At 37.8% G+C, this 27,425-nt stretch overlaps 2 protein-coding genes and 1 long non-coding RNA gene across 5 annotated transcripts in view; 2 read left to right on the plus strand and 1 right to left on the minus strand.

The window, feature by feature from the left end:
- Positions 1-27,425, plus strand: part of LOC144651724 (uncharacterized) — a 165,431-nt gene that overhangs the window by 62,431 nt on the left and 75,575 nt on the right. The gene's annotated exons all lie outside the window — the stretch shown is intronic.
- LOC144651978 (uncharacterized) lies at positions 492-13,422 on the plus strand. 3 transcript variants are annotated; one of them, XR_013570388.1, is made up of 5 exons: positions 2,310-2,569; positions 5,806-5,917; positions 8,291-8,537; positions 9,939-10,102; positions 11,680-13,422. It is a non-coding gene; the product is annotated as an uncharacterized LOC144651978 (long non-coding RNA). The 3 variants fall into 3 exon arrangements; XR_013570387.1 differs by lacking the exons at positions 2,310-2,569; positions 9,939-10,102 and adding an exon at positions 492-640; XR_013570386.1 differs by lacking the exon at positions 9,939-10,102.
- LOC144651947 (uncharacterized) lies at positions 19,358-25,324 on the minus strand. Its single transcript, XM_078512021.1, has 6 exons — positions 24,962-25,324; positions 23,915-24,012; positions 22,481-22,684; positions 20,849-20,998; positions 19,844-20,029; positions 19,358-19,586 (listed from the first exon to the last, which is right to left on the minus strand). The coding sequence occupies exons 2-5, from the start codon at positions 23,975-23,977 to the stop codon at positions 19,949-19,951; spliced, it is 498 nt and encodes a 165-aa protein (XP_078368147.1). The 5' UTR covers positions 23,978-24,012; positions 24,962-25,324; the 3' UTR covers positions 19,358-19,586; positions 19,844-19,948.

Genomic DNA, 27,425 nt, shown 5'->3' on the forward strand with positions numbered 1-27,425 from the left:
GTTTGTTATTTTTTTTGACATAAAAACAGCAATTTCGTCCACTGCCATTTGATCCGACCAACTTGAACTTAAAAATAAAACTTATTTTCATCGTTTTATCACTTGATTTCAAGTTAAAGCATATGCAGGGCAGATAAGTGCTGTATCGTATGACTTCGCATGCAATGAATATGTGTTAAGCCTGCGTGCGTACCACGCACAGGCCAAAAGGTTAGACGGCAATTAATAACTGTCCACAGCCTTATTTTCTTTCGCAGACACATTGGACATTAATCATTTCAACTTGACGCGCGAAATCAAAACCGTCTCTCTTTCAATCGCGGCATCTTTGTGATGATTTATCATTTAGACTAAGTTTAGTTCTTCACTGAGTTTCTCTGATACGCTGAACGCTCTCGAAAGGTCGTATATGGGTTATGAACGCAAAGAAATACTTTTACTAAAATAAATGTCAGAAACATTACGAGCATTTTTTAAGACCCTCATGAGCAAAATTAAGCCACGTTATTTTGTGCAATAGTGGTGGCCCTTTGATGTTCGTGAAGTAGCTATTAGATTGGGAAATAGTTCGACTGGAGACTCATGAAAAAGCAGGCTATCTATTCGTCTTTGGGACTCTTTCAGTCGGTACAAAAAAGAGGTTAGTAGCTATGCTCCTCTAAGAAGTCCGTAAAGTTTGCGTATATATAGTGGTATCATAAATACTCCTCTCGATTTTCTCAACCTATATCCCGGGGGGTGGGGGGCGGACCGCCCCCACAGCCCTGGCTGAGCACAGACCCGACGCCCCACCCAGACGCCAGAACTGTGTCACGAGGACCACTGTCACACGATCCGCGATGCGGGGCCCCCCGGTCTCCTCTGGACACACGATGGTGACCCACGACCTCGGCCCCAGCGCCGGCCCAGCGGGGGCCCCCCCCCCCCCCGGGCCTATAGCTTAAAAGCTTTTACAACTCTTCAAGCAAAACACAACCCCTTCCAAAGTGCTTCAAGTCCGAAAGAGGTCTTTGTCTCGCACCTAATTGTCTAAGAAAATTACCGCGAGATAAACTGAATATTTGGGGCTTATAGCAGCTTGCTTAGGAGTTCGTTCTAGTCTTATCCGAACGAAATGTCAGAATTCTCTTAACAGGGATTATCTTCTCATTTTCACAAGATTTCAAAGCACTTTAGTGGAAATGCTTGTTTGGACACTGTCCAATAAACAACCACTGTTGGTCAACTCCTAACTGATCGGAAATTTTCCGATATTTTCAATGCATGCTTGTTTGACGTAATTAATCATGCGATAAAACCGAGATGCCACAGCGGAAAATAAAGGATATCACGAGAAATTTCGGAGAAGAAGTTCAAAGAACTCGTATCATTTATAGACATTTAAAATGGAAACAATTCACTCGTTCATGTATCTTTCAATGGTTTGGTTTTGGCAGTTTTGAAAAGCTTATTGCCAATCTAAGCAAACATTCGATACATTTTTTCGTGTGCCAAAGTTCAATGCATGCCTTGAGTAGATGTGTCTCTCAAATGATAAATCTTCGAGCTTGTTATCAATGAAAAATTGGATCATTAATCATTTCTATTCCTAGAGTTGACAATGATTTGATACTTCAGGAAATACAAAAATCCTAAAACAACACGGAATCAAAGAGACTGATCGTGAGAGACCATTTTTAGGAATAACGTTTAAACCGATAGTGATACGAGCTGTACTCCTGTTTTGATCGTCTTTTAGTTTAGGTTTGGTTTTACTGTAATTGTGCCGCTGAATTTAAAATTTTATGTCTGTACGAAAAGATATCATATACCCCATAAGTTACGAGAGATCAACCTTTGTTTTTTTCAGTGTTTATAAAGATAATTTTAACAAAGGCTTATCCAAGAATCTGTTTATCATAAAACAGTGTCATTCCGGAGAGCTCACTTTAATTCCGTTGAAACTAACATAGCCGCAGCTGTAGTTCGGAAACCATGGTCATTTTTAACACATCCTCAGCTTATATTAAGCGGCGACAAACGTTATTCAGTTGTCTATAGAGTTCTAGCTTCATTTTTCTGACTGATATTTTTAATTACGATGCCTAAAGACATTAAAGGCGTTTTTCCGCCTAGCAGAAATTCGGGTGTTTAAAACGATATTACACTGAATCAGCTGAATGACAGAACTTGTTTAAATGCCGCATAGGCCAACAGTATTCCTCATTTTGCGGTTACTTCACTAACCCGAAATGAATCGACTTTGCACGATTTGCAGACCATTCACCCACCCTCCCCTAGAAAAAAACACTCGTTGTCTTCCCATCGATCCATTCGAGTCTGGCGTGAAGAATATTGACCACGAGGAAGGCATGATGGCGGATTGGCGGTAAATTTAAGTTTTATTTTGCTTCGTAAGTACTCTCAGAAACTATTTTGAGATACTGCCACCATGTTTACGACCTTTTTCAAATTCTGGACTGAAACGGAGTGGTTATTTCTGACGGATAACCTTTGTATTGCGCGGTCAGACTTCTGTCGTTCTGACTTGAAACAAACTTGCAGAAGCTTCCAAAACTACTGGCTTTAGGCAAGTATGATTTAATGTAGCAATTTTTTATTCATCAAGAATCCTTTTTTAAACTGTTCATTTATATTTTTACTTAATTCATTTTCTGTATTCATTTGAAGTCGTATGGTAACTTTTATGATCACCCCCCCCCCCCCTGTCATGTGGGGACTTAACTTCTCCTTTCCCCCCTCCCTTCCTGCCCCCGTCCCTCCTCTCCTCTTTCTGGGAGAGTGACAGTTGACTTGGGAGAGTGTCAGTTTTTTACAAAAAATCTTTTCGAAGGAAGTGTAGTTTGTTTGGAAGCTGGGGACATAATTTGTGGTTTGCGGAATTGCGGTATTGGTCAATTTTTCATTGGTATTAATTTTCAGTAGGTTTAGTTTTGTATTGTGGTATTCTTGGAACCTGCAGGATGCATTTTCTTAGGGTTTTTGTCAACAAAGTCAGTGTACAAAATCTATATCCTTCACGTTTGTCTGACCATTTTCTGGTTTCTGGACATTTCAGAAACAAACTGAATTTTTTGTTTTCATGGTGCTACCCCTCATTTTTTGCCTCCCTTTTGCCTTCACAACAACAGAGCTGCCAGGTATACAGGGACACTATGACATAATTTGCAGTTTCTTCCAATTTTTTTTGCAGTATAAATTCTGCCCGTAGCCTCTCCAGGGGGGTGAACAGGGTTTTCCATTCCCCCTTCCTCTTTTTTCCCCTCTCTCTTCTCTTTTTTTTTTTTCCTTTTTTTTGGTATCCAAATCTCTTTAAATATTTTTTCTCTTCCCTATTTTTGGCCCAAATTTTTTTCATATTCCTCTCTTCCTTTTTCCTCTCCCCCCCCCCCCTCTACTCATTCTGCCAATGTTTCAAGGTTCCACAGTGCATACATATGTATGTACATGTACAGTACTTAAAGGGTCACTGTCACCAGTTTTATCTCAAAAACTCAAGAGCCTAAAGACATATGGAATACTACGAATAGTGGTCCACTTTTGTTAAAAAATCGCCATGCAAGTGTACTGGAGCGATAAACAAGTGATATTATTGTGATGCCATCAGGACCTTTAATGTAGATCTCATCTTGAAAAAGTCAGGCTGATTTTTTCAAGTTTTGTCCTTGTGGACTAGAAAAACACCTAAAATTATTATGGATCCCTTCTTTAAGCTTCCTTCAACAACAATTTACTTTATATCTCATTTACTTATGTACTAAGAAAGGTGCATTTCATGTACAAGAAGAGACCTATTCGCCAATTCTAGTACTTTTTACCGAAAAGCATTAAAATCCCTGTGACAGTGTCCCTTAAGTTGAATCAGAAATGGACTGGAAAATTTTCAGATATCTTTGTGCCTATTTGTGTTATAAAATAATTATTATTTTTTTTTATATAATTATTATCATGATTGTACCATTCATTGTGAGATCATTTCTTTACTTTATAATTAATGTGATAAAACAGAGATGCCACCGGAAACAAACAGCAGTCATAAAATATTTGAACAATCATGTCTTTGTCATCTACATATAGAAGGAAATCTGCCTTACAAGAGGACTGCAATAAACAGCCTTCATCTATGTAGCTATAGGTTCTTTTCAGGCTATTTTGAGAACTTTTCAAATCATCATTAAAGCAAATATTTACATTCCTGTCAGGCGGATTCCGCCTTCAGCTCTTTGGCGGCTATATGTAAGTGGTGACTCGATGAGCCACCAAACATTCTTTTATCACTATTTAGGTCTGATTAATCATCCATTCCTGAGATTGACAGCCATTTGATACCGCAGGAAGTACAAAAATGCTAAATACATGAAATTGAATAAAGAGAAAAGAGAGGAACTGAGTGAATTGATAACAGAAACCCAAAAATTGATATTTGGATTGTCTTTCGGTTTGCTTTTATTAATTTTGATGCCACACAACTGAAATTGAAAGTAAATATCTGATTCAGTAGTACCACTCTTACTTAAAAAGGACACTAGAATTACATGCATGCTCGTTCCTGCTTTTTGGCAATAAAAAGGTTTAAACCTGAGGTCACCGAGTGACCAGACTAACACACTGGATGCCGCTTTCCGGTCAATTAGCCGCTGGAAAACAAAACTTGTGTCTGATTTGAATGTCTTATTGTCTTAAAGTATCTTGATTGAGTGAGATTGGTTACAAGACAAGTAGTATTCATTTTTTTTTACTCAGTCTTAAATTTAAAACATTCACTGTATTACTGACAAATCATTAAGAAAAATAAGAAACAGAAAACAAACCAAAGACCTGTTTTTAAGCAAACTGTGAGGATGATCCTATGAAAATAATCATTGGTATATTCTAGTGCTCACAGTAATATGCTGATTAAGTTTACAAACTCAAAATTGGGTTCCTTCAATGTTTCAGTATTAATAACTTTAGTTTGTTTCAAACAGTAACATTGTCATGCTAAAAATTAAACTTTAATCAATCGACTGTGTTCTTTTCTTATTATTTCATTAAATAGTTTTTTTTGAAACTCGTTAATAATCAATTAAAAAATCTTTTAAAACAGAGCATGGTTTTTGTGAATGGTTGAAGTTTTACCGCATAAACTCCAATTCCTTCTTTTGGATGAACATGTCACGTTCCAATGTTTGCAAAGTCTTTAAGGTTCCAAAAATTCAAGAGATTTACAAATGAGAACAACAAAGGTCTAGTTTTCTTACTTTCGTTGTGAAATTTCTTACTTTGCTCAAACACTGTTATTCAACATGATAAAAAGTGAACCATGACAAAACCTGACTTCTTCGCTGTACATCTTGAACAACTTAGTATGGTTTGCGTTCTTGTGGCTTTCTGGGTAGTGGCTGTTTTATCGCATACTCAGAGCTTATTGATTGAGTGGGAGGGCCTGACGTGAAAATATTAACCTTGAGGTCTCGATGGCGTATGTTTCAAGCGCACAGAGGTCCATTCAAACTGACTGAACAGCCCCAAATATTTTCTTGTCTGGCCTGACCTCACTCAATCAATAAGTATAATTTTCGCGAGCATGCCTGGACGGCTTTCTGATCCAGCCCAGCCTGTACATGTACACATGACAGCTCGCGGCATTGTTTTATATAGGATTGTGTCTGCCAGCAGGACTATACTGTTGTATGATACGCCATGTAAATGTCTCATTCCGATCAGTGCACTGTGACGTAAATTCTTAATTTTACGTTATTATTACATGCAGGTGTAGGTGGTGAAAGTTGTATTTACATGGTCATTTTTTGATTTCCATTTAAGGTCTGCTCTGACAGGTGTGCAGAATGTCATGACGAAATATATGTACAGTATGGTGGTGTGGAAGTATGTGTGCCGCCTGTCACCTGTAACAGCAATGATGGCATGGTGTTTGGTAGTTAAGTCAAACATTTTTATTTTCCAAGTATCAATGTCATCATGTAAAAAATAGATTTTATACGTAAAAAATTAAAGGTGAATTATACTCTATTCGATCATTTGTTTGATGCAGCAGAGGCTTGTTTAGTGTCAAGCATCTTTCAAAACAAATTAATGCCCAATATTGGTCTTACAGGTCATGTGCTGTGTAACTGAGGAAAGTTATGATACCAAGGCCATTCCTGCTTTTCTGGCCTTGAATTTGTGCCTTACCTGAACATCTTTGTTTTCTAGTAATATTTCAGCCAGTGATAGGCTTTCTTTCAGCCATGAAATTGGCCATTGGTCAGAATAAGGGGGCGGAAAACATTTTGGACAGACAGCAATCTCTCCAATACCTACAACACAACCCCGATTGCACAGTGCCTCACAAAAGATGGTTCGTAACAAGTTTTTTAAAACCAATCCAAGGGAAAGAAACGGCTGCAGCTCCCTCAGCCCCCCTCCTATACATCCCTAAGGGTGGATCCCTTCAGCAGGACTTGACAATATTACTTACCTGCTTGGCACTGGAGAGTAAATTAATGTGCTTATAATTTGGAAGTTAAAAAATGAAAAATAGTATTAACAAAATGTACTTGCCCAATCTGGAAAGTAAATTTAGGGCATCTGGAAACTAAGCAAGTTTCACTTTTAAAAGGCTTATTAAGGTAAATAGTTATATGAGATGGTAAAACAAATCACTTGTTTCAATGCCGGTGACAGTGCAAGCACAAATCATTGGATTTACAATGTAAGAGAAAAAGTGGAGGCTACAACAAATATTTTTGTTTGACAATGAGATGAGTTGCAGTCACATCACAAAAAATCTGGCTACCTCGTTGCAAGTACATGTAGCTACATGTACATACATGTATAATTTCAATTTTAACAGTGATTTCATATACCGGTAGTTTCATTCAAAAGCAGGGCTGATAAGTGTACCGGTTCTTTTGAATACAGTTTAGATAGAGCAGTTTTCAATTGATTTTCGTAAAACCAAAACCAAAGTAATCACTCTAGCCAATCACAAAGAGCACAGACAATCCAGTGAACCAGTCAAAACTCGAAGCAAATACATGTAGCCAGCATAGCTTGGCGTTCTAGTCAGTCGGGGAGAGCGAGAAATCGCGCGCGGGAGCAAAGCGACGGCGGAAGGCAGAAGGAAAGAAAGAACGCCAGCCGCCAGACGCCTCTTAAACGGGAGAAATCTTTTCACGTAATTATGTAAATGATACGCGTAATTTGTGAAGACCGGAAATAAAAAGGTGACGTGTTCTGTCAAACTCATGTGTGGTACAGGATGTACAAAATAAATAAACCCCGGGAAAGTTATCAGGCTAATATTCGTTTTTGCAAAATGTCTGCAAATTTGGGAGGTCCAAAGAAAAAATCATCTGCGAGTCGAAGCGGGGGAAGAAAACCAGTTAAAGTTTCTAATGATCACTGCCGAGTTTGTTTGCCTGTAATAGCATCCATGTGTAATTCACACTGCTTTGCTTCATTCGTCACTTGTCAAATGCTAATTGAGCGGCCTGAATGTTGCGTGCATGCGAATGAGTCATTTGGAATAAATTAAAGCCAACAAACCAATCACAGGACAGATAAGCAATTTTAGCCAATGGGAATAAGCGGCCTCTGGAGGCCGCTAATTCGAAAGATTTCTCCCGTTTAAGAGGCGGCTGGCATTCTTTCTTTCCTTCTGCCTTCCGCCGTCGCTTTGCTCGCGCGCGCGATTTCTCGCTCTCCCCGACTGACTAGAACGCCAAGCTACGCTGGCTAATACATGTAGCTGGTGTGAAGCACTAGAAAACGTGTGCGAGCAAGTCACAATTGGTTTTGGTTTTACATCTGATTGGCTGAGAAAGTGGCGCGAAGGTTTTAAACCAATCACTAAGCGTACTAATGTAAAACCAATGCAAACGCGAATTACTTTTGACACTCAAGTGGAAACCGCTCTATGTACATGAACCATGTACCATATTTTATTGATTTAATGCCTCTGTCATTTATTTCAAACTTGGCCTGGTGCACCCAGCATTAATTTGACTCATGCAGTTTGTTCGTGCCCTGAGTTAATTAACTGGTTTTACACATTATTTTATTCATCAAAAGTAGCTGAATTTTGGCATGTGGACATTGTTTTACATGTACATGAGAAACTTTGCTCTGAAGATTATTTTACTAGTTTGTACTTCTTTTTCCAAGCCCTAGGATTTCAGATTGCATAAAAAAAAAAAACAATTTTTTGGTTCTTTGCCCAGTGATTGTGGGTAATGATCGGTAACAGGACGGAAAATTTTGGCAAAAAAATTCTTCCCTGATTTGGACACAAATAAAAGAAAAACAGGAAGACGAGAGTGAATAATATAACTCCACAGGTGCATGCATGCAAGCAGGAGTTGTGTCTAATGGACAACCTTTGCATGACCATTAAATTATTGGAAAGTTACCCACTAGCCTGTGAATACAGCAGCCCTATTTCCTCTGTTGGACAAGACCCATGTGAGAGTCAAGATACAACGTGTACAGATGAAGCGTGTAATGGAAATGGATTTGTCAATCTACAGGCTGGGCTAATCACCAATGGTGAATTGGTAAGTGTTTAACCATGTAGTACACTGAAATAGTCTCCATCCTGCCAAGTCAGACATGAATAAAGTACATTGTTCTCAACGAAAGAATTTATTATCGCAGGCTCAACTACAATAACAGCTATTAGGACTTTGTTACAATTCTCTTTCTTGTGATTTGAATGCACACCGGGGCCGTAGGCAGGGGGGGGGGGGGGTGCAATGGGTGCTTCCACACTGCCCCATGGGCCACAAAGTCCTAACATGAATCAAGAAACTTAATTTTTTAAAATTACTAAGGGGAGAAAACCCTGGACAACCCAACCTCCTGCCAAGAAGCTCAGGCCTCTGGCGCTGGCACCCACCTGTAAAAAATCCTGCTTATGGCCCTGCACACTGTAGGTGGGATTTACTGTAGAACTTTTCTCAGTTATAAGATGCACTCAGCTATAAGACGCACCCCAAACTTGACAACTTACCGTAAATTTATGGTATAAGCCGCACCTGTAGATAAGCCGCTCCCCCGATTTGGAAGCTCAAATTTTGGAAAAAAAAGTATGTACAGACAATAAAGTTTGAAGTTCTATTAGCTTCTATATTGGTAAACAAACAAGGGCAAACAAGTACGGTTTCAAAACACTGACACGGTGGTTGTTGCAATGTTTAATTTGAATTAAGTCTTACAAAAGCAAAATTTCACTTGTCATACCTCCTTTTTAGTTTGAGTTCGCAATATCTTAAACTCGGATACTCTCTTGATATTGTTATTTTGAGATTATCACTTCTAAACACTCCTGAAACACTTGTAATTCGTCTGTGAAGTTCAATAAAAAGGCCAAGCGATCGGCGATTTGCCTTGAGAGTACTTTGAGTACTTGGGTTTATCTTGGTGCTTACGCGCGCGAAAAGACATGCTTCAAAGTGACCGACAGGCTTCACTGCAAACAGCTTTGCAGAGGAGCTAAAAGGCAGTGAACAACAACAAAGTTTTCAGGTTGTTATATGTTTATTCAGTGACGTCTTGAGAAGTTTTTTTATGAGTATTAATTAGGCCTTTAAAAACTCCAACCAGAGATGTTTCCATAGATAAGCCGCACCCCCGATTTTCGACTTAAATTTTCGAGCAAAAAAGTGCGGCTTATACACGGAACTTTACGGTAATCATGCAAAGTTCTCAAACTGAAAATTATGTGAAAATATTTGGCTATAAGACGCACCCCAATTTTTCCACGAACAACCTTACACCTTATAACTGAGAAACACATCCCTGCTTCATGTCCCGCAGTGTGAACAACACATGATTTTGTCGCTGCTACTTGTCGCTGCTACAGTACATGTCCCTGTGTCTTGTCCCCACGTGTGCGGAGACCTAATAAGTGTTATGTACTTCGTTTTTTTTATGTGTTTTTTTTGTGCCCTTTGTAGGATGCTGAGCGGCAGAAGACCAGAATGTAGAAGTACAATGTACCGGTACTTGTCATTAAAGTTGAAACAGCTGTACCATTTATTTTGTACCATTGGTGCAGGTGCGAGAAGCAGGAATTGATGTTTAACCTGGGAATACCACCGACCCTAAACTCCGCAAACAGGTAATTACATCATAATCCACTTCACAATACACTGTAGTAAATCACTTTTATAGGTTCTAGCAGATGTACATGAACATTTAAACATGCAAATTGCACAATAAATTATCGCACAAGATAATTTTTATCAGGTTTAAATCAAAATTATTTCTCAAGAAAGAAGAGAGAATATAATGAATAATTTTTTCTTACAACTCAAATGCAATTTGATTAACACCTGAAGCAGTTCATGTCCTTCAAAAATTCTTTAAAAAGTCTTTTTTAACAGTAACATGAATAGAAATTAAAAGTGTTTGCAAGACATCTATAAATTATGCCAGTTTCGCTTCAGAGTGTCTCTTTAAGAAAAAAATCTGTTCAACTCTGCAAGTTAAGAATATTTAAGTCACCATGGCAACTAAAATTTTGGAACTGAAGTTGCCAGCTTGGGGACTAAAACTGAGAAGAAGGATTGAAAGCGTGTGCTCAATTTAGCAACTAAAATAATTTTTCACTGGCAACAAAACTTGAGTGGTCGGCAGTGAAATTGCCACTAAGGAAAAAAATAATCTCGGAGGGTTGCTGTTTTATTTGAGCAAGGCCCTCACTTAGCCGTGCTTTCATGTAACTGGTAAGTTTTTTTTCTGAATCTTTTGCAAGTTGCTATAATCCTATTGCCACTCATTGAAAACTCAACAAACTACAACATGCCACAATGATAACCAGAGGTGACAAAAATGACACACTGCACATGTATGTTGACCTGAAAACTATTTTCAGCCATTATTGTAGAAAAAAAGCTTGAAATGCTTGTGTAAAGATTAGTTTGTTCAGGATTACTTTAAGCAGAATTAAAAATTTCTTTAAGCAGTGTACAAGTTTAAATACTCTTTCAGTACATGCACAGTATGTGTAGTGTCACTGAATAATTGGCTCAAGTCATTACATCAAAATGTTTGTTGTATCACGTGATGTACAGTAATTGGGGTGAGGCGGGGGTAATAGCCTGCAAATACAGCTGCCTTTCATGCTCCGAACGCAGCAAGCAGATTGGAGCGTGAGAGGCGGCTGTATTTGCAGGCTAGTACTGCGAAGGATGCATTTGAAGTTTGAAAAAGATGGCACAGAACAACTTTAAATTTAATTAATGTTTCTAAAATCAAGGTCGATCTGTCTCTGAATTTTGGAGGAGAGGAAGACATTACGAAAGCAGTTTAGTTACAGGTCTGCATAATTGTATGTTGGTGGCTTTTGTGAGATGATACAGCCTTCGGATGTCTGAGGCTAGGGGAGGAGTGAGCGTGTTTCATTATTTGTTTATAATGATTGAGTTACTCAGAAATGCAATTTCATGCAGATTGGGAGATTCATATACAGTGTAGGTCTTGAATGGAAACCCAGCATAGTGACTGTTTTATAAAAAAAATACCTGTAGCATAGTAGTCAATTCTCCTCAGTATCAAAGCCAGGAAAAACTCCTAGCCCTGACAGTCTATGGAGATAGCCTTTAGACATGGTAATTGTCAGGCAAATTGTTTTTTGACTTAGAAGAGACTGACAATATACATGTACACAGACTAACCACTTGTCTTTATCAGCAGGTTTTACACCCAAGACAAAGGCAGCAGCTACATGAACCACAGACTGGATTTTGAAACAGAAAAAAAGAGCTGAAGATGGAAGGGAAAAGATACAAACAAGAATGAACTGTGAAAATACTGAAGGAGCAAGAAGAGATGCAAGTCTATGTTTACAAGAGTGCTGGACACGATGAGTAGATTAACTAGAATGTTACAGTAGTGTGCTCAAATTTTCCTTGATCGTCTGGTGACAAAAAATCAGTTTAAAGCTGAAAATTTTACAGATAGTGTTCTAGCTATTTGGCAATGATGACACACATGTAATCTTGTTTTCATTTCATTTCGTTTTTCTTGCCTTATTGATATCCACGAGTGAAAAAAATCTGTAGATAGCCTTGAACTTTCCATTTCTGGACTTCATTAGTTTTTGTTGTGAACAGAATTTTGTTTGAAAGTTGAGTTACATATACCTCCCTCTCGAGGCCACATTATACAAGTTGATCAAACGAAAAGGAATTTGTTTTAGTCAGTACAGCCAGTTCTGAACGTTTTGCTAGTGCTGTGTTCTACATCTGGATTTATTTTAGCACTGAACCTTTAAAACACATTAATCTGGATACATTACTGAACCAAGTACATGTACTGCCACCAAAATACAACAGTACACATGGCGGAAAAAAACGTTTTGAGCTGGCTGTAATTTTCTCTGTTTACTTTTCACTGAAGAAAGTTCTGTAGAGATTCTTCATTCAGTTAACCAGAATTTAGCGCAGTGCAAGCTATGTATACAACAAACATCGCCTTCATTTGCCAGCCATGTTCATCAGTAAAGATTTTGACTGCATTTTTTGTAGTCCGGGTTTAGTATAAAACCGCGGTAAGCGAGTTTGTTTTGTAAACCGGGTTTGCACTGGCTGAATTTGTTGTTTTGAGAGCACTAGCTAAGTTATTATTGTAGTTCGAAAACATCCATCTTTCATTTAATGTTGTAGCTATTTTAGTTCAATAAAGTTTGTCATTTTACTTTGAGTTGCGAGCCTTAAACCAGTGAAGTCTATGACTTTTGTTATTCGGTTGCAGTTTATCATTGGTGTCGCTCAGCTCGGAAAGTTTTCCACCCTGCATTTTGGGTAGTTTAAAAGTTAAATATTTTTCTGTAGTATGCATTTGGACAAAATAAATTCACTGGTTTAATGTTAGCTTCTCTTGTTGAACATTTTTTCCAAAAAAAAAACGAAGTCTTTTGGCGGGAAAATTTTCTCTATTGACAAAAATTTCCCGCCAAAAACTTGCCTGCCATGCGGAGCGCTGTTCAGTTGTTGGCAATTTTCCCGCCAAAAGTCTTAGAAATAATACGGCGTACCTAATACGCATGCGCCAACTTTTTTAAAAAAAATTAAAGTTTATTTTCTCTGTATATTCCTTTTCTCCCCAACATAAGCCCCACCAATTATAAAGTGCAAGTCATCTGTTTATTCATAAATCATTTTTATTGAAGTTGCTCTTTATTACTTACAGTCGTGTTTATTCTCAAGAATTAAAGAATATATTTTACAAGTGTTTTGCGTATTTTTTCACGCATATTGCTTTAGCATCTAAACTACCAACAGTACAATTTCGAAGCTATATTCCTATAAAACGTTTTCCAACGAAAATCAGCTATTTTCCTTAGCCAAAGTAATCGAGAAATCTAGCGAAGTTCACAATAAATTTTGAAACGAACGCAAACATGGCGAGAAATAAAGTGTTTACATGGGAATTCAATGTCAAATAGTTTACCGTACAATTTGATTCTCGTACTATTCACAGTCCTTAAACTAAAACTACCTGGCAGAAGATTTTTTCATTAAATATTTCAGCCGCTTCAACTTTTGCCTGTCAACTCTCTCGCGAACATTTAATTCTCAAACACAACAAAACTAAAAACGATTCTACTTCCCCCAGCGCACTTTCAACCATCAAATTACACGAGTAAAATCTTTTGCCAGGCAATTTGAGTTTAAAAAGACGTATACATTTCAAAATTCAAATTTTACGAAAAATATTTGACATCGAATTCCCGTGCAAACACTACATTTCAGTCGTGTCATTTTGCATTTGTTTTAAGCTGTCGGGATTTACTGTGAACTGGCTTCAAATGACATTACAAGAAAAAAAAAACACTTGGATTGTTGCATCTGTGGTTCTGTTTACACGGAGGTCTTAATCTTAACTGAACTTGATACGGCAATATTGATTAATAATCTTGATTCAAAGTATAATTTTTTTTCTTATTTGCTAAAAAAAAAATATTTTTGGTGCGATTAATCAGCAGAAATCATAGTTGGGCTAATTTTTCCGTTAACGGTACACCGTGTAAACAGAGCAGTAGATGACAACAAACCAGTTGAAATATTCTGGCTAGAAATTAACTGAACTAGTACACAGTGCAATCCAGAAACAACGACCACTAAAATCTGCCCGAAAAGAACGGACCCGAGTTGTTTCATTTTGGCTTGCAGTCCAAATTAAGTTTGCTGAAAATTGCAAGTTTGAACTTTCCATTGCTTATCGGCCGCATTGCTCGGCAATTACAAGCACGTTCGTTATACCCGGAGGGGGAGGGGGCAAAAAGGACGGGGAGGCCGCTCCGAGCCACCCCTTACCCTTAATACCATTGCCAGAAATTGTACCCCTAACCGAAGTGGAGACATGACGTCTGTCATAGTAGCGCAATTGATATACAGCCAAAAGCGATATAAGGGCCCAACAATGACAGATTCACCCTCGAACCCAACTGGAAATCGCACCCCCGAGCTGAGGCCCCCGGGGGAGCCCCCCGGGCCGGGAGTACCCCCCCCCCCGGGTCGTTATACTGGATGCACTGTGCAAGATACAAGTATAAGTGTTCTTGAAGGCAATAAAATGACAGCAAAATTTGACCATTAATTAATTTAGTGTTGTCGCGTAGAAATTTAATTACCGCCTTTTCGTCAGTTTGCTGCAAAAGAAGAGAAAAAAGAAACAAAAACAAAAGACCGAAAATTCGCTAAGCAAGGATTTAGTAGCGATCAGTTCTCTGATTCTCGCTGTCACTGTTTACCTTCAAAAACATTCTTAGTACGATTGGGTAGCCCTTTTACGGTTTGAGAGAAGGGGAAACTTATAATTTAAAGCAGCAATGATTCTGCAAACAGCGCAGTTTCTCGTTCAAATCACGCTATCTGAGAACAACAACAACAACAACAACAAATTTGTAGACAATAAATTAATACACAACGAAACTCAAGTCGGTAACAAAGAGATTTTTGAAGAAAACCTCTGTTGACCTCGCAGTCGCAAAAGAAAAGATCACGTAAACTTAGAACTGATTTTTTGACGATTTACAGTAAGACACACGTGGCAATTTCCCCTTAATTTTTTTAGGCGTGTCTTGTTAAATGGTCTTAAAAAACTGAAGAACCAAAAAAATTAATATTAGATAATGAAGAAAAACACGTCTTAAGCTAATTAACCGCTTCAATGTCAAGCTTTTTTCTGAGAATTTGGTCGACAATATACAAGTTGATGATTTTCTTGATTCTCAACATTTGTGCGCATGACAATACAGAAATATTGTAAGGAGAAACTAAATGTATTCTCTTGGGAATTCAGGAAAGGATTAAATTAAAGCACAGAGATGACTTGGTCATTTTTGGAGACAAAACATGTTTTTTTTTTCAACTGTTTAGACGTTAGATTTTGTTAATGAACTTCCAGCGAAAGACATTTTATTTAAAGACAACGGTCACGATACGGTGGCCATTTTGAATCGGTGAGACATCAGTTCAGTTGGCAGATGTATGGAGGAGAAGCGTCAAAATAAAAGCACGGTTCTGATCAACAACAACAAAAACATTTTGATGAAATCAAAAACTCAACCAAACCATCTTTGAAACGTAAAACTATCCGCAAATAAGCACCCTACCCACCCAGAAAAAATTAAGCCCAATAAAAACAGCCTTTCGAAAAATAATTAGCCCAGAGCCTAAAACAGGCGCTTTTAGACTTCAACACTTTGAAAGTCTTGAAACCATTTATCTTTGTGCGAAGTTTCACGTTGATAGACTTTGTTTTGGAATTATAAAACAATTTGGAATTTGGCAAAGTTTCGATTTCCTTAAGGTCGATTTAGGATATTTTTTTATTTAAAGGTTGGCGTATAGGAAGTTTTGAAGTGTCTTAGCCATCGGTTTAATAGAACAAAATGCTTTTAGTGGTAAAATAGAACTCAACATTTTGGATCATTTTTTGACCGCTTGAAAGGTGTACCAAGGAGGGACAGAGGGACAGCACAGTTAGGTCTCTAATTCAGAAAAGAATGATGTTTATGCCTTTGGCATTGCTATCCATCACAGCTGCACTGTGAAATGTTGAAGAATACGTTTAAAAAGAATTTTGTACAGATTTGATCAATGAACAAATTGGGACTACGAAATCTCAATGGTTTGCAACGACCGACCCTAAAAGAAGTCAAATTTATACCACATGTGATCTTTGAAATTCTGTTGAAACGTCTCTTTTAGATACAATTTTGTGAATAGATATTGAAACGAATCCTAAAAAAATATGTCGGAGGGGTTCATGGCCACTTAAAATAACGAGAAAATGAACTTTCGTCTGTAAAAGTAATTTCAACTCTTTAAAAAGCCGCTTTATGATCGTAAATAAGCCAGATTCTCAATTGGTGATGCCAGGAAAAAAAAAGCCAGAAAACTTGAGGGTGTTTTATAAAAGTCACTTCTCACTTTCAATATTTTAAATTTTGTCAGTTCTTTTTATCTCTGAACAAATTTCGTTTAAATTTACTTTAGACCGCTTAAAACAACTAAGAAAATGAAACAAACAACACTAAAAGAGCAAGAAAATGACTTCGAGTCGATTCTCGGTTACCCTTTCTGTGTCTCTGTCCCTTTTAATTTACGATTCAAAATGGCCGCCGCGTATCGTCGAAATGTTGAGATATAGTATAAACAGTTATTGTGCATTTGTTGCGTTTGCCACTGTATTCCAATTTAACAAATACCTCGGATAGGGCCGATAGAGGAAAACCGTAAAAGGGCTTTAAAAACTGCATTCAACCTCCCTGAATTACAACCATGGTGCATTCAGTTAGTCTATTGTCAAAAAAGGCCGAAATATTCCTTCGCATACAAGCTACAGGGTTGGCCAGGGGGGTAAGTGGTATACCAGTATATCTGAAAAGCATGTACCCAGTATACCCAAAATTCCCCATCAAAATCATGCAAAATACCAAAATTTGGAATAACACAGTATACTTTATACCCAAGGTAAAAATACAGTATACCTAGTTTAAAATGCTTCTGTATACCGTATACCTAAAAACCCTGGCCGACCCAGAAGCTAAGGCAACCCAAACGAGAATCTTTTTCAATCAAAATTCAAGCGAGCAGTCAGTACTGCTTTCTATACATGCTCTATAAGATTCTTTTTAAAAACGCTTTAAAATACCAAAACTACGCGAAAAATTATTTTTCACAGAGTAAAAATGATGCTGAAAAGTCTCTAGACGCACCATGGTTGTACTTTCCCGGCAAAGACTACTTCTAATCAATCTAAGATGTACCTGGCAACTAAAAGAGCTGAATAGCTGCGTGTTGCTTCAGTTGCATTATCGCTCGTTAGCCTTGTCCTGGCTTGTTCCTAGTGGGTCCAACGCAGTACTGCACTGACAAAGCAGCCGGCTGAAACAAGTACAAAAAACAAAATTTACTTTGAAATATATTACAAATAACTACTTATTTTTAGATCGCGTAATTTTTAATTTAAAACTAGCCAGCCTGACCAGTAGAAAAACTTCATAATAAGTAACAGTTTTAACTTATAACGAGCATAAAATTTCCGTGCACTCTTATTAAAATTTTAAATTTTAATAGAAGTGAAACCCCGATTTGTTGGATACGACGAAAGAAATAGAGCAATTCTCACCTTAACTTCAGCTATTAAATTCATCTTCACTGCAAATCCTTCCAGGGAATGTTAGAGGTCTTTGAAAAGTCCTTTCCTGCGAGAAGAGAGAAAGGCACAATGTCACTTCATTCAAATCGATCAGAGATATTTAATTTCCACAAGTAGCGATTATGCGGAGTACTAGAGTACTCACTGTGTAATCATATTTGTAAGCCAATCTTGATAAAATACACAATAACATGGACTAAAATATTATATTTTAAACACGAGAAATTAAAGCTAAAGATTTCCAAAAACGGCCTCGTTTAAAAGGAAGACATATTGAAAGCGTTATTCGTGTCTTCAACTCCTTGGGTTGTTGTATTTTACATATGCTTTTCTTCTTTGGTTTGTTCTGATACGAAAGGCGAAATAGGCGATACCTGACGACATTCCAAATAGAGAGCTTACCTTTGCATGGCATGAAACGTCAGTTCCTGGATAAGACAATCTCGGCGATTGTTTGCCACGTGGAATTGGCCAAACGGCAGGACTTGAAACGGAAGGGAGTTTTAAACCATGCCCCAAATCTCTCAAGTTTGGCTGCAAGCTCACTGTAACCTCTTAAACATATATTCGTCGTTAAAGTAGACTTGTAACCTTTACAAGAAACCTTTGTCGTTATATTCTTCCTTGCTTGAAGGCTCACAACGTTTCTTTCCGAAGGAAAACGTTGAATGTTAATGAACCACGCCACGCTGAATTTTAATCAGATGCAAACAAGTTGCATGTGCACGTGCAGGTTTTTTGTTATTTTTGGCGAATAAACAACAAACTAGCCAATGGTCAGCTCGTATTTTGGTTTCGCTTTGCTAAACTATCCCCTCAGCGGGAAAAGCGAGGCTAATTTTTGCAAACAATTCCTGTAAAGAAACATTAAAGGACTAAAAAATTAGGCATAACATAACATAACATAACTTTAGGCCTGCAGTTATTGCGATTATTTGGAGATTAAATTATAAATTGAGGAATGAAACATAAATGTGCTGCAATAAAACCACGTACTTTCTTATGCACACCCTCTGATTGGCCAAAATTGCATGCTGTGTTCCCTAATAAAAACATGGCCTTTTAGCCAGAGAGCGCGCGCGGTTTTTAAACTGTTTTCAGTAAACACGTTAACCGGCGTTTTATATCGCGTACGTACAAAACTTATATCACTAGTAGAGTATAAAAAGAAGCCAAAGAATTGAATTATACTGTACTTTCATAAAACACTCCAGTTAGTTAGGAACATTTGAGTAATACCGAGATCGTTCGCCTTTAGGTCCAGACACACTTGCAACATTGCAACATTGCACCCTCAAACATTTTGCGCAACATTGCTGACGCAGCAAGTAAGTTCTGATATTTACAACTGCATGACTAAAATTTCGACGTTAAGCCGAAACTATATATGTTACGCCTTTGCTGTCATATGAGAAAATCCGAAAAGGAGAGTCGTGTTTGGGATAAGGATTGGATGGAGGGAAGGCAGTAAAGGCTGATTGTTGTATACCGCGCCATTGTGCACAATGTTGCAGATTGTTGACACGCGTTAAATTGTTTCTGAAGCGTAATATTGCAGGCTTCAGTTCAATTTTAAGAGTGGGCACTGCGCTTTATATAAAATGCATTGCGCGTTGCACCTTGTGCGAACTTACGGCTTCACAAGAACATGAAGTACCACTAACTAATACAAAGTAAAATTAAATAAGTAATTGCTACTAAAACAGCTGACAATATTTTAATTATAATACATTGCAATCAATATCTTTATTCCTATTGGTTCATAACATGCAGCTTATTTACAATTTTGAAACAAGACAGTAAACTAGAGATTTTATTGATTTTTAATCTCCTAAACGTTAGTCATCCTTGTATCTTTTTTTTGGTTCATTATTGCCTCTTTGCTGCTTTTCTACCTTAGTAAAAATTTTGCTGTTAATTCTTTCTATTCACTTGAAGCAGAAACCCATAAGGGCTGAAACTGTACTCCATGATTCGCATTGACAAGCGTTGCACACGTTCAAGACAAGGAAATCGGAGAAACCACCATGCTGGAGGGCGCGCAGCTCACGCCGAGGGGAGAGAGAGAGGATGATTCACCTGGGCGAGACTCACTGGAACGCGCGCTGTAGAATACGGCGGGTCGCGTCCAAGGCGGCCTGAATCAATGCTGTGACGCGTGAAACGTTTCAACCCTTATGGGTTTCTGCTTGAAGAAAATGTTGTCCATGTCAAAACATAACATCGGCAGTGGTATTATGGCGAAACTCCTCTAATACCAAAGGCCGGGGTGGTATTTAGTGTCTTAAAAAAATTACCACTTAGTAGAGGTGGTAATTCGATAGTGAAGAATGGCGTCCACCAGAAATGCCAGAAAACAAATAAATCCAATAATCTAGAAAATAGAACAAAGGAAAAAGATAAAAAAAATTGCAAAGTATAACTACTAATTGTAGTGTTAGAAAAATAACCTAAACTCGACCTAAAACAATCGAGTCTTTTTTGGCTGTTAGAGCATTTTTAATGGTGTATAAAACCAAAACCAAAGTAATTACTCTGGCCAATCACAAAGGACACAGACAATCCAGGGAACCAATCAAAACTCGAAGCAAATACATGTAGCTGGCACGAAGCGCGGGAAAACGTGCGCGAGCGAGTCACGATTGGTTTTGGTTTTACTCCTGATTGGCTGAGAAAGTGGCGCGAGATTTTTAAGCCAATCATTAAGCGTAGTAATGCAAAACTAAAGCAAACGCAATTTACTTTCGACACTCAAGTGAAAACCGCTCTAATATCACTCTTTAGTATATACCACAAAAGTGAATAGTGCTTTTCGCGCGCGCGCTGATTGGTTAACTCGAAGGTGATTAGCAAAGTACTTTTCACCTCCGAGCAGCTAAAGAGAACAAACTGCCTTCACGCGTCGCTTTGCTTACCAAAAGTGATGGTTTAGTCCGGCTAGCTATTCAACTTGTGGGGTATATACTAAAACAATTATTCGCCTCAACGTCGGTGAATGTGGTGGATATTCTACCGAGCCGCAAACACGTCATAGCAAACTACCCTACTCTAGTTTTTTTTTTCAAATTCACAATACCAAATACCACAATACCGATGTGATTGGCTCTTTTTCTCAGCTATCCCCAAATTTCTTGGCCATATACAGCACGGAATGTCATTATGAACAAATGAATAAAAGAAAAGGAACTCTTACCACGGCTGCTTGAGCGTGTTGGTAGCGCCACTGTTTGCGTTCATCTTTAGAATCATCCCAGTTGTCTTCTTGAAGTTTGAAAACAACTTCACTGAACAATCCTGATGCAACAGCACAGAGAAAAGCCCAGATCAGCGAGATTACTGTCACCTGAGATGAGAAAATAAGCACAGCAAATTAAGTATTTAAAAATGGTATATCCTTTTTCACTTGGATATCTTTTAATCTTCTTTTTCTACTACGTTTTTATTCCAGTTGACTGTTCATTATTTTTTTAACACCAATTTTAAAATAAATTCCCCATTCCTTTCAGATTTTTCTTAAACGTCTTAAGATGTCCAAAGAGAAGAGAAAAGAAGAGAAGAGAAGAGGAGAGAAGAATAGAGTAGAGCAGAGCAGAGCAGAGTAGAGCAGAGCAGAGTAGAGTAGAGCAGAGCAGAGTAGAGTAGAGCAGAGTAGAGTAGAGTAGAGTAGAGTAGAGCAGAGTAGAGTAGAGTAGAGTAGAGTAGAGTAGAGTAGAGTAGAGTAGAGCAGAGTAGAGTAGAGTAGAGTAGAGTAGAGTAGAGTAGAGTAGAGTAGAGTACGAGTAGAGTAGAGTAGAGTAGAGTAGAGTAGAGTAGAGTAGAGTAGAGTAGAGTAGAGTAGAGTAGAGTAGAGTAGAGTAGAGTAGAGTAGAGTAGAGTAGAGTAGAGTAGAGTAGAGTAGAGTAGAGTAGAGTAGAGTAGAGTAGGGTAGAGTAGAGTAGAGTAGAGTAGAGTAGAGCAGAGCAGAGTAGAGCACAGTACAGCACAGCAGAGCACAGTAGAGCACAGCACAGCACAGTAGAGCAGAGCAGAGCAGAGCAGAGTAGAGTAGAGCAGAGCAAAGTAGAGTAGAGTAGAGTAGAGTAGAGTAGAGTAGAGTAGAGTAGAGTAGAGTAGAGTAGAGTAGAGTAGAGTAGAGTAGAGTAGAGTAGAATAGAACTAAAGAAATTTCGTGTGAGTGTGTAGCGCATATAAGTAGTGAATTTAAAGTGATAATTAAAATGAAAAATGAAAAATGCGTTGATGGTAGTATATTGTTTCATAGTTTGGGTACGTTGAGTGGAAAAGTGAGTGGCATTTCACATTTTCCACTGAAGAAGCGCATTTTCATTTTTCATTTTAATTATATTTTAAATTCAGTAGAGTAGAGTAGAGTAGAGTAGAGTAGAGTAGAGTAGAGTAGAGTAGAGTAGAGTAGAGTAGAGTAGAGTAGAGTAGAGTAGAGTAGAGTAGAGTAGAGTAGAGTAGAGTAGAGTAGAGTAGAGTAGAGTAGAGTAGAGTAGAGTAGAGTAGAGTAGAGTAGAGTAGAGTAGAGTAGAGTAGAGTAGAGTAGAGTAGAGTAGAGTAGAGTAGAGTAGAGTAGAGTAGAGTAGAGTAGAGTAGAGTAGAGTAGAGTAGAGTAGAGTAGAGTAGAGAAACTCCATTGAACACTCCCAGAATGGGCTTTCCAGTGAACAACTTTACAATGAAAAATAACAAACAGTGACAGAACACCTAAAAACCATAAATGAGCACAAATGTTAATAAAATGCTGTTGTTGATAATTAGCTATAATTTTTTTCTTGGCTTCACAGATTGAGAATAGAACGTGGCACCGACGTATACTCACAAACAAAGTCCATCCTCTGGGAGATCCACATCGTTTATTCAAGTTGAAGAAAAAGCTGACAAACAGGACAAACACGATCACAAGCCCAATAACAAACACCACATAAAACAGGGATGCCCGGTCAAACTCCCAGTCAGACAGGTTTGACATGCCCTCGTCTTTATGGTATTGAGATGCACAAGCTATTGCGGCACATAAAAGAGCCTGAAAGAGAAAACGTGCACAACATTTGAAAGAGCACGAATCGAGTTAAATGAGAATACTTTTTAAGAAAAATAAAACTATTTAAGTAAATGTCCTATGCTTCAACCCTCTTAGATACAGGTGTTGATGAATGGTTTAAGTGGTTTAAGGAGGAGCATATGCATATGTTGCAAGGACCTGTAGCAAGGGCAAAATCACAGAGGCACCCATCGAGAATATAGTTAAAACCACTTAAAGATAGCACCGTTGAATGTATTTTAGTATTTAAAGGTAGATATAGGATATTTTTCCCTTAAAATTTTTTTTTTTTTTGGTTTTTTATTTTCGAATTTTGGAAAATTTTTTTAAAAAAGAGAGAGGGCCCCAAAATGGTTTAAAAAAAAAAAAAAAAAAAAAATTTAATTAAAAAAAATATAAGAAAGAGAGGAAAAAAAAAAAATAAAATAATTTTCTTTACAAATATATTAAAAAAAATATTCCCGGAAACATGTTGAGATTTGCCCCTGCTACATGTCCCTGCAACATGTGCCTTCGTATGTTAGGAGCTTTAAAGGAACTATGTCACGGTATCTTTTAAAATCATTTTTCTGATCATTCTCAAATTAAAGGAAGTATCAAAACAATATTTTTTTATAGAACGTAGAAAAAAAAACAGAGTAATAAAAAGTCATAAATACCCGACAATTAACAAGGATGTGTCGAAGATTAAGACGGGTTACAAACAACAAACTTGAAAAAAAAACTGGCAGTTTTTTAAGATGCGTTATTCGTGACGTAGCTCCTTTAAGCTGGAGAAGAATTCCCGGGGGGGGGGGGAGCCACTAAAGGACGGACCATTATTTTCTTGGAGGGGGGGGGATCCGAAAGGAATTTTCGGCTCAGGTGCATAAAGGGTAGCGTTTTCACAAGTTTAGGTTTATGCACCTCTGCAAATCCGTCATTTAGGTTTTTTTTCGAAGACCTTCTTAGCTATTTTTTGTTATACATATTGCGTTTTTTGCAAACAATTGACAATATTTTGTCTTTCCAGGCTCTGCAAAATTTTTTTTCAAGGGTATCTTTCATCCGGGCCCCCCCCCCCCCTCCAAAAAATAATGGTCCGTCCTTAAGATGCTAAAATGCACCCTAGGCCGGAGCGATTGGTGCAACTGCTGGTGTTTCTAAAATGGCAGGCCAAAAAATTCCACAAACAAGCTTCATTTTTCCAAGATAGAGCAAAGTTTGTATTACCAGTTCTAGAAGTTTGAGCATTCCCTCAGGATCTAACAGATACAGCCAGTTTACAGTCTCCATGCTGTGTAGTCAAAGGTGATTTGATGATCTACAATCTATCAAAGAGTGAAAAAGCCTCAATATGTGCACCGTTAACTTTCAATACTGACTAACTTGGAAATAAAACATTTGAAGAAATTTAAATATTAACGATGCTTTTTGCAGCTTTATATACGGTATTCTAATTCTCGATTTACATAAGCATGGTCTTGCCTCTCCATGTTTAATATCAGTCCAAAATACGTTAACTCAGCCAAGTATAACATCTAATTTAAAATAAGCTGAGAGATATTTACGCTGTTGGTGTGAAGACTGCTTATCAGTGTCTAGGGAATATTGTGAAAAATAACTATTGATATGCGACAAAACCTGGCGGTCTTGGCAATTGCCTTACGAACACAAAGCAAAATGAGTCTTTACAAAGCTTAAAGGTATCAATCCCGAAAGTTTGGATTTAGCACAGCGGTCGTCAGCCATTATTATTCTTGTTTACTGACAGACTCCAAGTTTCAGTAATTATAAAAGCAAGCAAACAAACAACTGATAACTGACAACATAGTAAACAAACAGAAAAAGCCAAGACAAGGTACATATTGTTTTCGAAATTACCCAAATACAAGTTCTAATCTGTTACATGAAATCACTTCAAATATGGGACCAAAGAATTTCTTAGTTCTGCATGTACGTATACGCGCATGCATATATAAAATTTGCAACAAATAAAACGTAGAACTTATTTATCACTCTACTACACAGATATTTTATAGAAACACTGTTCTGAAATCAACAAAGATATAGATCCGGTAATGAAAGCACAACTAAATGATGGCTTGAAATTATCAATCCTCGAAGTATCTTCTAAACTAAAGAACTAATCAATCGATCGCAGAAAATTCCAGATGCAAATATTTTCGTCGTATCAGAGAAATATCCGAGCAACTAATCCAAGCAATTACTAGCATAGTATCAAGAAGACACCAATACAAGAAGAAAGAAACGCCTTACCTTCAAGTTTCTTCGCGCTCTTAGTCTACACTGTAAACCGTAATGCTAGACTGTATGATAGTTTTGACACTGGTGAGCGTAGTAAAAATGAATATTCATCCTCAGAATGTTTGTTGTGGGTGATGATACCTAAGTATTGGACCAGTGCAATGAACTAGAACAACTGCTATTGTTTGAAGTTATGGTGACTGCATATGTGGTATTTAAAAAACAGTGTTACACTTGGCAATGTTCCGTACGTGTAAAACAGTTATTGCAATGTTGCAACCTATTCGTGGGAAAAAAGTAGGTTCTGCTAACACCGCTAGCAATGCTTCGCAACATGCGCAAAATCCAGCATAAGATAAGGTCTCGTCCACACTTACCCGTTTTCCTTGATACATTTTTTCCTGTTAAAAACGCTGTTCGGAGTGGAGATATTTAAAAACGGTGCCCTATCGTAGCAGTGTGGACGGTGAAAACGAAGGCTTTCGAAAACGCTGCGCCCTGCGGGGTTTTAGTGTGGACAATAGGAAAAAAACTTTTAACTATAAATTATTTTTGTGGGGGGGGCCTAAAAAATTTTTTTTTAATTAAAAAAATAAGGGGGGATTTTAAAATTTTAAAATTAATAATTTTAAATAAAAAAAAAAAATAATAAACCACCTAAAAAGGGGGGGGAAAGAAAAAAAAAAAAAAAAAAGAAATAAAAAAAGGCCCGGGAGGGAGTTAAAGTCAAAGAGAAAGGAGTGAGCCCATTGTCCGCACACTTTAACTTTTTGTTTTTCTTTAAAAACTGGACAAATCGCGCCGAGTTTAGACATATTACGTTCATTTCCATAGATCTATCCATTTTTTTTTATTGAATGGCACACCGCAACAACAAATCTACAGTGGATAATTTTCTCATCAACAAAATATCTCGTTTCAAAAATTGTTAATTACCGTTTTTAATACATAAAAATAACATTACACTACACTTAAATAAGTTTACCATTACTTGAATTATTTTACATTACTTACTTTTTTACCCGGGAGAAATACCAACTTAAAAGGAACAGGAAAAGACTATTCTGGGCGTGGCTCAAGCTATATTTGGCATCTTAAGATACCATTATTATACGACTAAGGCGGTCTGAGGGCCAATAACTAAATCAGCCAATCAGATTACTTTATTTCCGGTCCCGCAAGGGCCGATATTTTCCAAGTATCGGACCGGGTTTTGTCCCGGATGATCCCGCGCTTATTCCAGCGCGATTTAGCGCAAGATTTTTGCAATATTTTTTTTGCAAGATTTTTTCGGAGTTTTTATTGCTTTGAAAATGAAATGACCTTAAACACAGAAATAATTATTACTCCTTTAGCGCGTGTAAAAGTTTTGAAGCACATTGTTTTCCACGACATCTACCGGGTAGCAATTCTCACTACACAAAGTTTCCAGTCGTGTAATAAATCTCTTATTAACCAAGCCTTCTCAGACCGTACTGGTCGATTATTGGCCCTTTTTTTTTATTGTTAAAAATAAAACTTAAGGTAAAAGCTGTTAAAATTGATTGTAAACGTTTTCGATCTGTTCGATCATCATCAGAGTGAGCACATTGTCCGCACACTTTAATCTATTGTTTTTCTTTAAAAGCTGGACAAATCGCGCCGAGTTTAGACATATTACGTTCATTTCCATAGATCTATCCCTTTTTTTATTGAATGGCATTTCACCGCAACACTAATCTACAGTGGATAATTTTTGTTCCCCCTCATCCAAATATCTCATTTCACATCCCAAAATTGTTAACATTACCGTTTTTAATATCACTATGGGGCCCTATTGTGTTTTGTCTATTGTGTTTTGCGATGTTTAAGCAATGGTCTGACTTAATGAGTGTTCACTTTTCCTTTGAATTTGGACCGGAAGTCTGAAACTCTGGATCCGTGTATTGCTACTCCACTTAGTGGATGGGATGCTAGACCTTGCAGGTTACCCTCCCCCCCACCCTCTCCCCCGGGGGGGGGTTCCCCATTTTGGAGGGGGGGGCCCTTTTCTTTTTTTTTTTTTTTTTTTTTTTTTTTTTTTTTTTTTTTTTTCCCCCCTCTTTTCCCCCCCCCCCCCCCCCCCTCTCCAGCGTTTTGTCAGGTGCCTTTACCGTTGGCCAGACTGACCGGACGGTACCGGTTACCCCATGTATATCCCTGGGTGGAGAGAGGCACTATGACAGTAAAGTATCCTGCCCAAGAACAGCACAATTATCCCAGCTAGCGGTCTAACGCTTGAGCCCGGACCGCTAGCTCTGGGGTCTAACGCGCTAACAGTTCAATGTAACCACTTTATAAACTATCGTTCGTTTGCTAGATTTTTGCTGTATACTATCTATAACGCAAAATGTTCCTTGAGAAATATCCTTGTTTGTACATAGTAGATAGTAGATATTTTAATGGTAACTCCCCTAAGGGCTTTTCAGTAACTATTTACATTACTGTTACATATACA

This window comes from Oculina patagonica, chromosome 4, assembly GCF_052425735.1.
Source record: "Oculina patagonica isolate OP01 chromosome 4, crgOcupat, whole genome shotgun sequence".
Classification (NCBI taxonomy): Eukaryota; Metazoa; Cnidaria; class Anthozoa; order Scleractinia; family Oculinidae; genus Oculina; species Oculina patagonica.